The 16,863-nt window shown below is 46.6% G+C and overlaps 1 protein-coding gene across 1 annotated transcript in view; it reads right to left on the bottom strand.

Moving 5' to 3' along the window:
• ANTXRL (ANTXR like) overlaps window positions 1–16,863 on the bottom strand; it is a 68,068-nt gene that overhangs the window by 20,692 nt on the left and 30,513 nt on the right. Inside the window, exons 11-16 of the mRNA XM_067538992.1 lie at window positions 14,494–14,563; window positions 11,116–11,194; window positions 5,818–5,913; window positions 4,175–4,213; window positions 2,358–2,456; window positions 498–665 (exon numbers count right to left, since the gene is read on the bottom strand). Of these exons, the coding sequence (XP_067395093.1) occupies window positions 498–665; window positions 2,358–2,456; window positions 4,175–4,213; window positions 5,818–5,913; window positions 11,116–11,194; window positions 14,494–14,563 (551 nt within the window). The remainder of the gene's footprint in view (window positions 1–497; window positions 666–2,357; window positions 2,457–4,174; window positions 4,214–5,817; window positions 5,914–11,115; window positions 11,195–14,493; window positions 14,564–16,863) is intronic.

Here is a 16,863-nt window from a genome sequence, read left to right as displayed (position 1 = left end):
AAGGCACTTTTGAAAATCCTTCTAGGCATCTATCTGCATCTTTAGGTGCCTGAAGACCTTTAAAAATTTGACCCTAAGTGGGTGGACCAAGGTCACATACTGGGTCTTTGGTACAGCTGGGAGGGAACAGAGCTGAAATCCACAAGTCCCAGTCCAAGGCAACAACCACATGGCTGCCCTTCCCACCTCCTCTATGTTGTCTGCTCCTCTTGGGTGTGCATCACTGAGCTGGGGCTGCCATGAGAACAGAGTTCGGGCACTTCCTGCTGGAATCTAGTCTGTACAGAGGGCACGAAAATAGGTGAAAGAAGCTACCCAAGCCTTCACTGCCTGGTGAGATGTCTAACCCCAGAAATGAACAAAGGTCCAGGGATATCTACAACAGTTCTCCCAGCCCCACTGCCAACCCTCAGAAATTTTGTGCTCCAGAACCTGTATGTGCTAACATGCATGGCATAAACGCCCCACATTTTAAAGCTGTCGTGCAGAGGCGTTACCTTGATTGGAGTGTACCATTTCCTCTGGGAAGGTGGCTTTCTCATGTTGTGTTTCTTCGGCTTCGGCTCCCACGGCTCATACTCCTGTTCTGGCAATTTAATGATGGCGTTTTTGGGCTTCTCTAATTTTGCCCCTTCCTCTGTCGATCCTTTGTCTCCCCACCGTACCTGAAGTTGTAAGGGCACATTGTGGATGCAGAAGTGTCAGTGAGGACATCTGGCATATGTCTGAACTAGTCAGGTCTATTATTTATCTATTTATTTATCTCAATGTCTATGAAACGTGCACCTATTGCTCATGCCTCTGGCAGGACTGACCTCCGTGAAAGCAAAATTACTGTCTGAACAATCCATCGGGACATGCAGCCACCAACTAGTGAGCAAGGAAAATCCCCTAATTAATCATCAACAATCACAATAAAGATGAAACTCCAAAAAATCAATTCCTCACACAATTTCCCAGCCAGCTGTTTAGAGATCAGCCACCTCCCATCCAAATCTTTACTTGGGCAAAAGCCTCGGCTAATCAGATGCATCTTACACTAGGCCCTGAAGGTCATCAGACATGGTCAATGAAGGGTCCAGGACCAAAGATCCTCCACTAAAAAAAGCCTGGCAGCAATCCACCAGAGGCTGCATCATCGGGTAACAAGAATGCCATGAATTGTCTCTGATGGCGGGGTAGCAATGGCCACCAAGACGAATCAACACCAACCACTTTGCATTTCATTTGGGGAAGTCTGTGCACCAAATGGATCATGCACAACATGCTCAACATTGCCAGCTCCATTCAACAAGTAGGCCGCTGCACTTTGCAGGAGCTAACGTTCTTGGGAGGGTGTTCACCAATCAGAGCGCATTGCAGTCCTCCAACTCAGAGGTGACAAAAGTATTCATGAATGAGCAAGAACCCTGAAGGTTCTTTAGGGCAGTGGCTCTCAAACTTGGTGGGCAGCTAATACTAGTTCACTAGAATAGGTTCCTCAGGAAAGGACTCTCCATAGCTGCATAGAAGAGGGCTGGATTTCCCCTAATAATACATCTTAATTCCGATCAAAAAATAGAAGAGTACATTTTTAAAATCTCAGGAGAAACTTCCTAGCTGTAAGAACAGTAGGACAATGGAACAGATGGCCTAGGGAGTTCATGGAAGCTCCTTCACGGGAGGTTTTCAAAAGGAGGCTGAACAACCCTCTGTCTTAGACAAACAAATCCTGCATCTTGGTAGGGGGTTAGACTAGATGACCTCTATGGTCCCTTCTACCCCTATGACTCTATGATTCTGCCCTTGAGTTCCAACTGACCTCAATGTGAGCTGTGTGCATACATTCAAGGGCAGGATTTGCCCTATGCAGCTGCTTAGCCACTTGGTTTCAAGAGTCAGAATCTCCCATGGCAAACAGACAGTGCATTGGGTTTCAGAGCCGGATTGTAAAATCCCAACCCCTAGGTCTAAGGAACAGTCACTTCTATTCAATTTGGCCAATTAGTGCTAGATCCTCAGCTGGTATAAATTGGCTTCACTCCATTGAAGCCATAGGGTGGGACCCATTTACACCAGCTGAGGAGCTGACCCAATAAACTAAAACTCATTGGTCCTGATCCCATTTCTCAACCCGCAAATTTGCACTCACTAATAATTTCAGACACAACTAATTGCATGAGGCAAATAATGGCAGCTTGATGGCTGACGACTGGGCTGGCAGGTGTGATTAGGCAGACGTGTCCTAATTAAAAACCAGCCTCTCTATTCCATCACCATCACACTGTAAAAACCATTTAAAAAATGTCTTGCCGTGATTTTCAATTAAACATTGTGATTGTTTTTATTGCAATTCAGGAAACAAAAGCACCCGATACCTCCATCCTCTTAATTCCACCAACACCTCTGCCTCCGTAATAAGATGCATCCACGGTTGGCCACTTTTTCTTTGGCAATCCATCTTCATCATCCGATTCCTACAGGAAAAAAGGAGAGAGGTGACTGTTGTTTTCATGCAAACAGCATGGGATGTAAACAAGCGACCATCCTATGGCCCTATCCTTGGCTATCTGACTTTGTATGTTATATTTATGTCCTGACAGCGAACAAAAGACCCTTGTCTCTGCAGCTGCAATTTTTCCTAAGGAAGCCAAAGACGACTGTCTATTCCCGTCTTCTCATCTCTTCAGGCTGCTTTTATTTACAGTCAAATGTGCATAAAGCTTCAAAAATCACAACTGCCTTTTAAGGGAGTAGAAAGCCCAGTGGAGATGAATTGGACATTATACTGGCCTTGCTGCTGTGTTACACAGAATATGTCCATCACTTAACCAAATGAAACCCTTTATTAACTGTGCTTTGAGAACTGTATGTCGCCTACCAGGGGAAAAGGCCATCCCTGTGAGGTCACTAATGTTCTTTCCTCGCAGCTGCACCCGGCTTCTCTGCCCTGCTTGGCTCTTCGCAGTGATGGGATCGAGCTGGACCATTCAGATCTGGCACAGGGTTTTGTACAACCCTAAACTTTCGGGCAACTTGGATCTAGGGGGCTGGATCCGGCCCATTATAAAGATCGGACCTATTGTTTTGTTTTTTTTAAATAAACCCCACATGTGCAGGGGCCCGGATCTGGGTTTTATTTCAGAGTCCTTGCTCTTTCCTCGCTCAGCCTAATTCCGAGCTAGTGAAAGACTCTGCAGTGACATCCCTGGAGACGGGTTGGTGGATCCGCAGCTGAGGAAAATTAGTGGGGCTTCAGTTCCGTTTACCCCAGCTGAGGAGATTGAACTGATTTCAGTAGCACTGGGCCCATTTCTACCAGTCGAAGCTCTCACCCTGACACCAGTTGGTGGTGCACAGAATGCATATGACAGAGAGAAGGGCTCATCTCCATAGTGCCCCCCCATACATGTTAAATTGCCACTGACTTGCTCCCCGGGACAAATCCCAGGCTGACAAAGACAGTAATGGTGACCTTTGGCAACCTCAAAATGGCAGCTGTGCTCTCAGATGGAGGCCAACGTATAGTGAGTTAGCAGCCAAATGTGGGTTACACACATATGTTTTCCGCGGATTAACTCTGTGCACGCGTGTAAGGAGCGGAAACAGGCAGGACACTCCCCAGCGAGCAGGGCCCCATTGTGCATACATACAGCGTGGCCCACCCTTGCACTAAAGAGCTGCCAATCAAAAGGGCGCGAAAGGAAGTGATGTCAGTAGCAGAACCAGGCAGACGATCTAGGTCTCCGGAGTCCTGGCCTGGTGACCTAGCCACTAGACAACAGCCTTCATACTCCCTTGTACCTAATGATGGACTCTAGCCTCTACTCCTTCCTCATTTTGCCCGAGCAAGGACTGCAGCTTTGAGCATGATGTCGTCACAGTTCAGGGAATATAGTTTTTTCATTCGTGCTTGATGCGCAGCAGCATGGAACAAAATATAGGTCTGACCGAAACAGTGATTCTGTAGGCACCTTGCTATGGGTTATACAAGTATTTTTCCATGGATGAAGAACGTCTGTGTGCATATATAGCGACCTGATGGCACATATAACCCTATTCCGGCCAGGGAAACATTCTTTCATCACCTCAGAGACATCATTATGACTCCCACCATGGATCTGAAGTTCCTAGTCAACGTGTTACATTGCAATAGCTGCAGACAGCATAATGGTTTGAAAAATAAAATACTTACAGACTCTGGGGGTGGTGGCGGTGGAGGCTCTTTGATGACCTAGGACATGCAAGCAATGGAAAGAATCAGAGTTAAAGATACACTGTATACCCCTGTCACTGCCTATGTGCCCCTGGCTCTGTCCTTCTCTGTCCCCCCGGGCTCACATTACAGGTGGGCTTAGAAGAATTAGATTTTTCGATAAACCTCAATTTCACCGCACATGTACAAACCAGTGCAAAAAACATTTCCAGTGATAATAACTGAAATGTACAGCTAGGCAAAGTTAAGAAAAATGCTGCCTGAGAACTTAGTAGTGTTTGATTTAAGGACGTTTACTTTGTATATTTTCACATGTGATGTTGACAATTTGTGTTTTAATGGTTATAAAGCTTTAACCCTTTGAACGGCAAGGTCTACCGACAATAAATTCTTGTCGGGCCCCCGCCCATTGTTTGCACCCCACTCATTGTCTGCCCCCCCCCCAATCTCCCGCAACTGTGAAAAGTTACATTGATAAAAATAAAAGCTTAAAAATAAACATCAATATCCATTGCCATTATAAAAAAAATAAAAATTGAATTGGGCCAGGCCTAATTTTAGGTGAGCGCCCATCATTTTACCTCGGATTGTCCTCTCTCTCTCCCATTTAACCCATTCTATCATCCCACTCTTTTCAGCAGTGATGCCATAGCATTCAGCAGGCCAGGTTGGCTTCCTGGACAATGCCTTTAAGTGCCACTAAACAGATCAGCTGGCAGGAGACAGTTGGCAGAACAGGATAGCTGGCACCTTTCCTTGGGACAACAGCTGGCATGCAGTGCAGAATGGGTGGTCTCTGCCAGCTGGTGGAGATGTGGTCACAGGGATTCTCCTGCATGCTGAGGAACTGAACTGTCCCCACACCAGCCCTGTCCATCTAGACTGGCACATTACTGGACCTGACTCGCTTCTTACTTCCCCCTGGGCAAGCAGTCAGGAATAATGACACTGAAGCCTGTGTAGTGACATTGGGGTCAAATTGGTATAGATGAGTCACCAATTCATATACACCATATTGAATCACCCATAATATAGACTCAGATTTTCTATTCAAACTTTCTCTTAACTGCGCAGGTCACTTGAGTCTAACATGACAGCAAAATATTCACCCATGAGTTGAAATGTCCATAATACGAAAAATTGTAGAATGCATTTCAAATGAAAGTAACAGTCCCATACTCTAATAAACCAACCATGCTATCTCCCTTAAGATTTAGCAAACCTCTGAATGACCTGCTTCACTTTCAGCATGTACTTATGTTCTACTGAAGTCAATGAAACCAGGCACACATTCACGTGTTTTATTGAATCAGGGCCTTACAGATAGGTCAGTTTATATCCTAAGAAGATGCAGATTCCTCTCTACTCCTCTCATTGTCTACTGAGCATCTCTTCTGGCTCTTAACTCCAGTGTGTGCCAGTGAGCAGAGAAAAGTGGTGGAATCTTCATCCTGAGAGGCTTTTAAGATGTGGCTTGACAAAGCCCTGGCTGGGATGGTTTAGTTGGGGTTGGTCCTGCTTTGAGCAGGGGGTTGGACTAGATGACCTCCTGAGGTCCCTTCTGATCTTAATCTTCTATGATTCTATAAAACTAAGTCGTGAAGATCGAAGTCCATACTCACCACTGTACAACACAAAGGCCAGAACCACCAAAGCAGCGCCAAGGCCAGCAACAGAAATAGAATTAAGAGTGCGATGAAAAGGATCGTCCCACTGAGCTGCAAACAAAGACAGTTATTTCCAGGTTGTCTTAATGGTCACAAAGTTGGCAGGCTAACAACATCAGGAGACCCGAAGGCTACGCTATTAGACCTGGATAAGAGGAGCTGGTTTTCTTCACTGTAGGTTTTAATCAGATTGTACCAAGAATAGGTGATTAATCATTATTATCGTTGAGACTGGATTCTATGTCCAGTGACATTTGTTCATACTTCAAGCCCTGATACTGGAATGCATCCCTATTCAGCAAGGACATTTATGCACATGCTTGTGTCTCATTGGCTTCAGTAGGATTCAGGCACGTGTTTAAGTGCTTTGCTAAATCAGAACCTAAGGATCTGATCCTGCAGACAATATTCCCCAGTGTCTTTGGTGGGGCGTTTTGCTAGCCATGACTAACTGTATCTTCTGATCCCTTATCTGTGCTAATGATACTCTCATTAATGGGGCTATAAATGCGGTGCAGGTGCCATGATTGACATCCACACTGTGGCAATCTTTGGAACAAAGAGCTTACATTCTTGCCTCGTTTTCAGTCGGCTTCCTGGGATAGACAACGTTCTAGCCTGGTAGGCATTTATTGCCACATTGTCAAGGGCTCAGCACCCATAAGTGGGGCCACGATTTTAAAAGGGGCCAGCACCCAGAGGCTCCCAAGGTGACATCTGAGCAGACTTTCAAAGCAAACATGCACCCAAAACAACTCAGATCTTCCAAAAAAAAAAAAAACCGGATGTTTATTTTGGTGTCTATAGTAGAGCCGAGCTCTTTGGATTGTGAATTCTGAGCTCTTCTGAGAATTCTGGCCTTAGTGGGTTAATCTGGAAGGTCTTGCAAAACCAGTCACTAGCTGTGTTCCTTTGCAGATTTTCTGTAATACAGCACTCACCGTAATTGACACCACACAGGCCCCTGTGTACTGCCTGCAGCCCAATACAACCTCTTCAATGAACAAAGAGCCTTTTCAACACAACATAACCCTTGCTACAGGATGGAATGTTGCATGCTGGGATCTGTAGTTTCCATGGGCTGCATCAGGCCTGCTGGTGATGATAAAAGCTAGCCCTGCTGCCCTAGTGATAATGGAAACCACCTCAATGTCAGTTATATTATATCAGAGTTTCTGTGTTGGATGATCTCAGTGTCATAAGGGCAACGGGGCCAGCCAGCTGAAAAGACAAAACCTGCGTGTGAAATGGAGGAGCTAGCAGTAGGTTAGATAAGATTGTTAGGAAATATAGGTAAAATAAGAGGAGAAATAAGTTGGAGGAGGGGTTGGAGAGATTATGAACAGGTTGGAAGAGACTGTGAGCAGACAGGATAGATTTCTGCAAGCATGGACAGAGCGTGGGATGAATGGAAGAGGAACCGATTCCAAGGCAGGTTTGCTGGATGCTGAAATCCATGAGATTTATCTCCTTAAAATCTATATGTTGATTTCACTAAATTAGAAAGTACCAACTCACATCTGACACATCCTTACAATAAGAGTTTCCTTTATTGCCCCAGGTGAATGGGATTTACTTTGCTAGAGTATCATTTGCTTTCCTCTCAGACAGAGAAGAGACCAGAAGGGGAAATTAATAACTACTGGTAAAGGTTGTGCAAACTCCTGAAGCCCTTACTCAGATTTTGATAAGTACTTTCTCAGGCAATTCCTAATGGAGCCAGTTTGCTGAGCAAGAACGTTAGGATTTGTCCCTATACTCATTGCAAGCTGGTCCCAGCAGAGCAGCAGACATTGCACCTCCATCATACATGCATACACAGTCACAGCTGTTATTCCAAACAGACGTGAGCACCTTGGAATGAACCTTTTGTCCCCAGGAGTTGGGATTTCCCAATACTAAGGGCTAATGTAAAACACTGATGCACTTGCCCACAGGAGCTCAGGGGCACCTGGCAACAAGAGGCTAAAATGTTCCCTTTCAAGGATCCTGCATGTAACCCCTTTTTTTCTGGGTTACTTGGGAGCAGGCGACACTCACCTGTGTGCACAGATGCCTAAGGTTGCTGACAACAAAGGAGATCCTGAGTATCCCAGTGATGATGTAGGATAGGTGGGAATCCTCTATCCACCCCTCTGCTGCAGTCCCTTTACTCCTAAAGGAGTTTATAATTGGCAGTGCCTCCACCTGGCTGGCCCCTGCACATGCTCAATAGCGGGCCTTGGGAGCTTCCAGGACTAAACCTAGTCTAATAATTATAATAATCTGAGGCATGGGTCTAACTCAAAAAATACCAATTATGCAAACTAAATATCCAGTATACTTAAGTTAGAGTTAACACACCTTTACTTAACGAATTAAGGAAATATGGCATAACAGACTGAAATTAAACATCACTACTATTTTAAATCCACAGGGGCCGTTGAATAAATCAATTAATAAAAACAGTATACAGTAATAAATTAAACTGGTCTAGCTGGCATTTACACTGCCACTATTTACCCCACCTCCTGAGTGTACACTCCCCTAGACTTTAGAGCCCTGACCCCTTGCTTCTGTGGGCGTGCTTGAAGATCTGAAGGAGACAGCACTCTGTTGGTTCAGTGTATCAGTTCAGCCAAGGCATCAAGCTGAAGATTTGGTGCTGGCCCAACCAAATGTCTGCAGTCCTGGCCCTGACTCGAAGAGACTATCTCTCTGCCTCTTCTCAGGTCCAGTCAAAGTCTCTCTGCTGTGCCCCTTCCTTTACAAGCCCTGCCCCAAACAACTAGGGGGGCACTTACACCACCTTCACTGCAGGCCCACCTCAGTCAGCTCCAGGCTCAGTCCCTGCCCTGGCTTGGGCCAGTGGTTCTCAACCAGGGATATCTGCACCCCTGGGGGTACGCAGAGGTCTTCTAGGAGGTACATCAACTCATCTAGATATTGACTTTTTTATACTGCTCTATATACTATACACTGAAATGTAAGCATGCTATTTATATTCCAATTGATTTATTTTATAATTATATGGTAAAAATGAGAGAGAAAGCAATTTTTCAGCAGTAGTGTTCTGTGACCCTTTTGTATTTTTATATCTGATTTTGTAAGCAAATAGTTTTTAAGTGAAGTGAAACGTGGGGTACACAAGACAAATCAGACTCGTGAAAAGGGTACAATCGTCTGGAAAGGTTGAGAGCCCCTGGCTTGGGCAATGCCACCAAACTCCGAAGCTGGCGGCATGATCAAAACTCCAGCAGGCTCTCAGCAGCAGCTTCCAGCCTCGGCTGTGCTCCATGCCTGGCCCCCAAAAAAGAAAATGGAGTCCAAGACTCCACACATGCTTTTTTTCTGAGCTCCCTGGAAGAGGAAGAGTCTCTCTCCCTTTTTCCCCAAGGCATCATGGGAGTTGTAGTCTCTCAGGATCTTCTCAACTATAAAACTCCCAACTAAGTTCCAGGGGCTCTCAAGTACAGAGTGCTTACACACACATGAAGCACTGTAGCGAAATGAGACTTTCGAAGGAAAGAGCAGACGTCATGTGGTTGAGTGGAAAGGCGAGCAAGGGATCATATAGGAGTCAGGAAGCCTTGGGAGGAAGGTGAAGAAAAAGACACTTACTATAAAGAAAAGAACAGAGGAGCCAGCTGAGAAGGAGGGCTGAGAAGGCCATCTTATTGCCTTTCACAGCAAAGGAAACGGGAGAGAACTGAAACGGAAGGATTATCTAAAACGATAAAGAAAGAACTGAATGCATCAGATTCTGCATAAGCCTGAAACCATATTTTCAAAGAGTGGACCAGATCCCCAGCTGGTGTAATCTCATTTCAATGGAGCTAGGCTGATGTACGTCAGCTGAGAACCTTGTCTTGTTTGTTTTGAAGCTATAAGTGACTTGCAGTGCTGGTGAAAAGTGCCAGATTGACAGCCTTGGAGATTGCAATCTTCTGTTTATCCCAAGGCAATGGCAAGGCAAGTCTTCCCCATCAGCGTGTCTCAGCTCTTACCTGGAGGGACCCCCACTAGGGCTAAGAGTTCAATCTCCATTTGAAGCACATGACATACTGGTAACTAAATGTACAGAGAGTTAAAATTCACAGTCCATTACCGACTCAAAACTGGGCCTACCATTGCAAAAGATTTTGCTGCAACCTGAGATTGTTTTGAAGGGGATGTAGGTGTAAAGTCTGTGTTGTCTGTATGTAAAATCCCCATCTCATCATAATTCTTGCAAAGTTTGGAGGTGGTTGTAAAATCAGGGAAACATCAAAAATGTCCCTGGCTAAATTCTAAGTGTCTAAACACGGTCACTTTCCCACAGCTCTAGGATAAAATTTTCCAGCTTGGTTGCTGAAACAGTCAGAGGTCTCAGCCATGTCGATTTAGGCACCCCATCAACCCAATCCATTAGCCTTCAGGTGCTATCGACACTGACCGGAACTATGATCAGCTTGACCTTGATATAAAATGCTTGATATTCAGTTATTATGGCAAATCTCCTGTCACTTCCACTCATGGGTCCACATCCTCAGCTGGGGCAAACTAATGGCTCTATGCTGATTTACGTCAGCGGGGGATCTGGCCTATTCTTTCCCCTGAGGTGCAGTGGACAGCTCAGTCACGCACGAGTTGGCTCCTTAGCTTGGATTATTTGACTGATTCTAAAATTAATCTTCCCTAACAGGTCAGTTGGGGCTATTGACTCCCATCCTGCTTCCCCGTGGCTGACAGACGTCCACCTGACATCAGCCATGGGTAAGCCATGTATCCCAACCATTCCTCTCCCCCTCTCTGATCAGTATCAATGGCACATATAGCTCTCCCTTGGCTGGGTGACAGATTTTGGGGCTGCTGCCTCTTTATGGTCCTTGCCAGGACAGCTGGGAAGACCAACCCTCACCCCAACCAATGGCAAACACAAACCCCTACTGAATAGGAGCTACACAGGGGAACTGATAATGCGGTGGACCGTCAAGACTTTCTGGGAGTATTGGAGGCGTCCCATGGTTCCCTTCCAGCCCAGGTCTGATATCTGCAGTTCTCCCTTTCTCTTTCCTGAGGTGGGGGGAGGATGTGCCTGCTGTTATTTATTATGTAAGTAAGTCGCGATCCATTCCTGGGTTGCAATTGCTGATGAACCGATCTCATCCAACCCTGAGCTGGTTTTTAATGCATGGCCGGAATCAGCCCTATAATCATAATGGAGAAGAGTTCTTCCCCGGAAAGCAGCCCTGTCTTTCCCAGCTGCTTCCAGTTGCTCCGTCACATACTTACACACTGTGTGCTGGTGATGCTGACAGAGCTGGAGATGAACGTCAGCCCGCTGTTCATGCTGACTTGCAGGAAAACCACCCTAAAGCACAAACAGATACATTTATTTTTAGTGTCATTTTATACCCACTGTTCCCCTTCTTCCTGGCCACTCTATAGCCATTGGCTTCTGAGAGCACGTCCTGCCAAGTCAATGCAGTTATGTGACGGCAGGTGCTCACCTACATTTGGCTGTTTACTTGCCCAAAAGCCAACATTTTTATGTTGGCTAAACTGAGTTGGGGCATATGTTCTTTATTAAGCGACTCCATTCTACCTGGGGCTACAGGGCACTAATACCGGGACATAAAATGCTATGGCTCAGACATTTGCAATGAGACCAGTGATAGAATGGGAAGCTACAGTTTAAGCTGCAGCAGGGAACAATCTGGGGCCAAACTTGGCTCACCTTTTCACAGGTAGGAACCCTGAGCAACTCCACCGAGGTTAACAGACTTCCTCTGGATTTACACCAGGGAGGCTGTGAGCAGAGTCTGGCCCTAGGTTAGAGGTCATGTTCTCAGCTTGTCTTATTTCCACCGCAGATCTGACAGTGCACAGTGCGTAGCACCTGTCCCTAGGAGTATGTAGCACAGCGTGTAGCACCTGTCCCTAGAAGTCTAATTCTGCCTTTGCTTAAACCCCACCTAGCTATTTAAATACTTTCCTAGCCACCCTCACTATAGTATCTGAGCACCCAATGGGGCTGCAAGGGGGGAAGATGGGGCACAATTCAACTCTTTAACGTTAAGAGGGATTTGGGTAACTAAACAAGCTGCTAAGATAGGTGGAGAAATCACCATAGTTTGAGAGAGCAGAGTGGATCCAAACGCTGGAAACAAAATTTGATAAATAAATAAATAAATATACACCTGAAATCATCCCCCTTCTCTTTTTTTTTGGGTCAGACTTTGAAATTTGCTTGAAATTCAATACAATCTCAATCAACTCCAGAGTTAGATGCAAAATGGGGTAACTGAGGGGAAATCACATGCATTTAGTTGACATTCAAAATTGATGGAACGTGTACTCAAAATTCAAAGCAATTCTCCTCCTCCATTCAGTAGTCTAGTTCACACAAAGCAGTCTCTCATCTACCAGCAATTGTTTAGGGAGAATTAAATTAAACTTCCCATGAGGCCGGAAGGTAGATGAGATGCCTGATTAGAGGTCGGTGAGATGAAACCGGAAACCATGTGACGTTAGCCTAGCTCCAGCTTTGTTGAAAATTTGAAACCTAGCCCAGGGTGTGCTGAAACACAACATGGGCTGATTTATGTGGTTCCTGTGGCACCATGTGTAATTTGCAGTTGCAGGGTCAAACCAGGTAATACTTGGAGTTTTCTGCTTTTGGATTTCGTGATTATTTGAACCAACCCAAAGAAAAGCTGAAAGAAAGTTCTGTACAGACCCCTGCAAATCAAACGGCCGAGATCTGCACAGCTTTCCACCCAGCTCAAACGCCTGGACTACACTCACATCTCCTGGTGCAGTGCCACGAACGCCAATAGCATTGCACTGAGAACATGGTCATTTGCCAAAGCAGAGACAGAGGGCTCAATTCTGTCCTCAGTTATGTTGGTGTGAATGTGTAGGAATTTTATTAACTGTGATGCACTAAAGGAACCAGTGAGCTCAATACCCCTCTGCCCTGCACCTTGTGTAGTCTTTTGCACCTAGGCAGATTGGACGTGGAATGCTACCAGCTGAGAATAGCTGCATTTTGCACCCACTTTTTCCTCCGGCGAAACTGACTACACAAGATGTGAGGCATTGATCAGGACTCCTGAATGCAACTATTCTACACCCTCATGCACTAATTTCATGCTAGTGTGAAACTTCATTAGTTTCTCCTGATTTACACCAATATACATGAGAGCAGAAGAATGCCCAGTAATTCATCCCTCTCATGCATCTATACTATTCCGTGTCTCCATAAACAGCGGGAACTTGTGTGAGGTGAGGGAAATGTGCCCAAGGCGATTATTCAATGGTTGATATGGAAGGCATAACTTTCAAGCCCAATGTGATGAAGTGGGAATTATTTGCAAGACTTTTTATGATGAAGATGGATGCCTCAGTTTCCCCCCTATGCTGCATGTGGGTGAACAGGGCATGTTTGCTCTCAGATCAGGCTAAGACACAGGTCAAAATGGGGCCCACCTGTCTGGGGTCGTAAATTCCATATCAATGGAGCTCTTGAGAAGACAAAAGGCAAATCCAATTGCCCAGACATGGACACTTAGCAACCAACAAGATATGGATTTCCCTGCCTCTCAGTAGGGAGGCTAAACCAAATCTCCCCAGCATGGGCACAAGGACTAGGAGGACAGAGGATGAGGTGCAAGTGAAGTGTTGGCTGCGGGGGGGAAGGAGGGTGCACACATGGAAGTAGGGCAAAGGAGATCAGACAGACGGGGAGGCAGAGCTTGAACAATGGGGTTTGCTACAGCTGGGCTGGGCTCTGGCTACCCAGAATGGACTGTGCTTTCACCTTCATCCCTCTATGCTAACCAAGGCCGATCTATGCTGCATTCCAGTCACCTAATAAACCCCGCTGTTTGACAACGCTGGCTGAATGTCACTGCAGATGTCGGTGAAGGAGGTGTGTTGCTCCCTAAGATTGCACAAGTCTCCCTCAGGGGTCTGTCTCAGGGGGACTTGCTGATCGACACTCCTGCGGCGAAGCAGGAGTGCAGAAGGCCCAGAGGTCCAGTCTAAGGAGGTGGTGAAGCCATGTGGCTTCCTCTGGGGGAAAAGTGAGACCCCTGGAGGGTGTAGCACGTGGCAGGGGTCCTCCCAGCGACTGTTCCAAAGCTGGGGCTGCAGCACCAATCCTGTGGATCCATGACACCCGGTATGTTGTTTTCAACTCTCTTTTTACCACTGGACCCAGATGCAATGCGCTGCCTGTGCGTTTATGTGAAACATCGCGCAGTCACATATACAATGCCTATCCCTTCTGCATGATACACGTGCAGGGCCCAGGGCCTCCAGGAGGCAGGCACCACAACGACTGAGTGCACTGTCAAGTTATGGCATGTAGGTTGGAAAGGCATGCTGCAGCCCCCACCACCACCACTTCAAACACTGGTTGGGCCAAGACCGTGTGAAGTGTGCCCAGGACCCTGCATTGCCTGAGCCCAGCCTAGAATGGAGCTATGCTGATTTTACTCCAGGGCAGTGTCTGGCCCATAAGGGATGGTGCTGCAGCTGTCAATGAATGTCCTTAAAAGCTGCACAGGCCTGAGTTCCTTGCTTAGTCTTTTTTAGGTAAAACACCTACTGATTCCACCGCCATAGCCCCTTCTCCTTCAGCACAGGCTGAAGATCAGTACTTACTGTCCAATATCTTCTATTACTGGTGCAGGGCAAAGCAAATAGGTGTCTTGAACAATGGTTGGCTTTTCATCTAAAGGGAAACAAGAAAGACTGTAATATACAGGAAGGGTTGTGTAGCCTGAATGGGCCTAACCCCTGAGCGGTGCTGTTGACATCAAAGAAAGCTGCAGATGCGGGACCAGGCTGTGACATGCTGTACCTCAAAGTAGCACCCTGTAACCCCCGTATTCATCATTTGCATGTGGATGTGCTATTTCACACAAAGCATGCCTCGTAAGGCATCACGTGAAAGGTCACGATCTGCTGAAACTCATTGTTCTGTCAAAATATGTCTATTGTTAGCGTGTATGAAGTTATGAGATTTTGCTACATTGTTGTTATTGAAATATGTTGTGAGACGCCCAGAGCAAACTCTCCAGGGGCAACAAAGGTGGTGACCCACACCAAGGCGGGCGTTAAACGACTATTGACCAACAGGGGAGTTGTAAACAAGAGATCTATAATTCAATAAGAAACAGTTGCACAAGCACCAAACAAGTGCTTGCTCAACTCTGTGACTCAACAAGGTCCACAATGACATGTCGGGCCAGTAGTTTTCCAGGCACATGACTGAGGGTATAAAATAAAGGACCATGGCACCATGAGATCACTTCTTTCCTCCCCCCCCTATTCGGAAGGCAACAAGAAAGCTAGGAAGACAAAGGCTTTGAACTGGGGAAATTGGTCCCAGAGTGAGAAGGAAATTCAGCCCGTGTATTGAAACCTATAACCTGCCTGCAACATCGAGGGGGGTGAGAAAAGCTGTTTGATTCAAATCTTTCTTAGTCTGAACGTTTAGGCTTTAGAATGCATGTTTACTTTTTATTTCATAGGTAACTATCTCTGAACTTTATGTCTTCCACCTATATTCTCTTAAAATTTATCTTTCTGAAATAAAAAACTTATTTCGATATTTTAGCCTTACCAGGGAGTTTGTCTAAAGTATTTGGGTATTCTGCTCAGATTACAAAGGCTGGTGCATGTCCACTCTCCTGTGATGCAGGGGTGAACTAATGGATGAGTTGGCTTTGGTCAAGTGACGGAGCGTAAGAAGGTACATTTCAGGGGGCACAAGGCTGGTGGCTGAGGGCATTTGCTGGTGTCTCCCTCTGTATAGTTCACGAGTGGTTTAGGAGGCATGCATACAATTTAGCTGGGGGTGTCTTTGAAAGTTGGTGGCTGAGTGATAACAGCACCTGGAGGGGTTTGCTGCTTGTCACTAGTAAAGCATCATGAGAGAGAGCCAGGCTGAAGCAATACTCAAGTTCCAGGCTGTACCCCGGGGATCCCATCACACAGGCCAAATGCGGATGAGGCTCAAAGCTCATCCTCGTCTTTTGGGGCTGTCTTACTTGTTATCCCACGTCACCGCTGTGATATCGCCAGCCTCAAAACATTCAAAGGGCGCCATCAGGATGGGTCACCTACATATTTGGCTTAGGATTGTGCATCTGGTATGCAGTGTTGTAGTTGTGCTGATCCCCAGATATTAGAGTGACAAGATGGGTGAGGTCACATCTTTTACTGGACCAACTTTTGTTGGTGTACCCAAGGCCAAGTTGCAGGCCAGAAGTCATGGACTGCTATGTACGGTGCAAAGCAGGCTCAGACGCAGCCTGGGTTCAGAATTCGGGGCCGGGCCGGGAAAGCAGCTGAGGTGTGTGGCCAGAGAGGGAGCCAGGCTTGGCTAGGAAGCAGCCCATCATCAGCCCCAAGGAAGCTCCCACCAGGTGTGATTTTAGGGCTAGCGTGGGGTGCCAGCCGATGTCAATCCTGGAGGCCAAATTCTGTCCACAGGGGAGCATCAGCCACAGCAGCAGCAGCTCTGTGAGTTTCCCCGCACGGCCCCTCGGCCAGCGTGTCACACCCAACTCATCTGGGGCTGAGAGAGGAGCGTGTTCTCCACGGCCCATGCGCTCCTTGGCCCTCCCTGGTTTTAGTCTTGCAACGGGGAAAATAATGGTGCTAAGTTATAGGGCCAGGCTGACTGCAGATGAAGAGCCAGCTGGTGTAAATCAGTGCATCTCTATGTCAGTTTACACCAGGGAGGCAGAATCAGGGTGCTTTTCTTTGTGCATACAACAGCACCAGTTCTGCCGAGATCAACTATAGACAGCTGAGGTGCTTCATAATAGGGAGAATGGTGAGAAAGCCCAAGAGATGCCGCTGTCTGGCTATCTGTGCCGCCCGGAACCCTACAGGACACGAACAGCCTCAGGTGCAGGGCATCTGAAAGCAGACTGGGAGGGAGAACATCCGTTTGCTGACGGCCGCGTCTGGGTGCAGAGCCAGAAGAGGAAAAGCAGCAGCAGTGCAGGTGTTTTTTCTTGT

This window comes from Emydura macquarii, unplaced genomic scaffold, assembly GCF_026122565.2.
Source record: "Emydura macquarii macquarii isolate MOO-44397 ecotype Brisbane River unplaced genomic scaffold, CSIRO-AGI_Emac_v2 contig_67, whole genome shotgun sequence".
In the NCBI taxonomy this organism is placed as follows: Eukaryota; Metazoa; Chordata; order Testudines; family Chelidae; genus Emydura; species Emydura macquarii.
The sequence above is the reverse complement of the archived record's forward strand: the minus strand, read 5'-3'. Positions and strand labels throughout refer to the sequence as shown.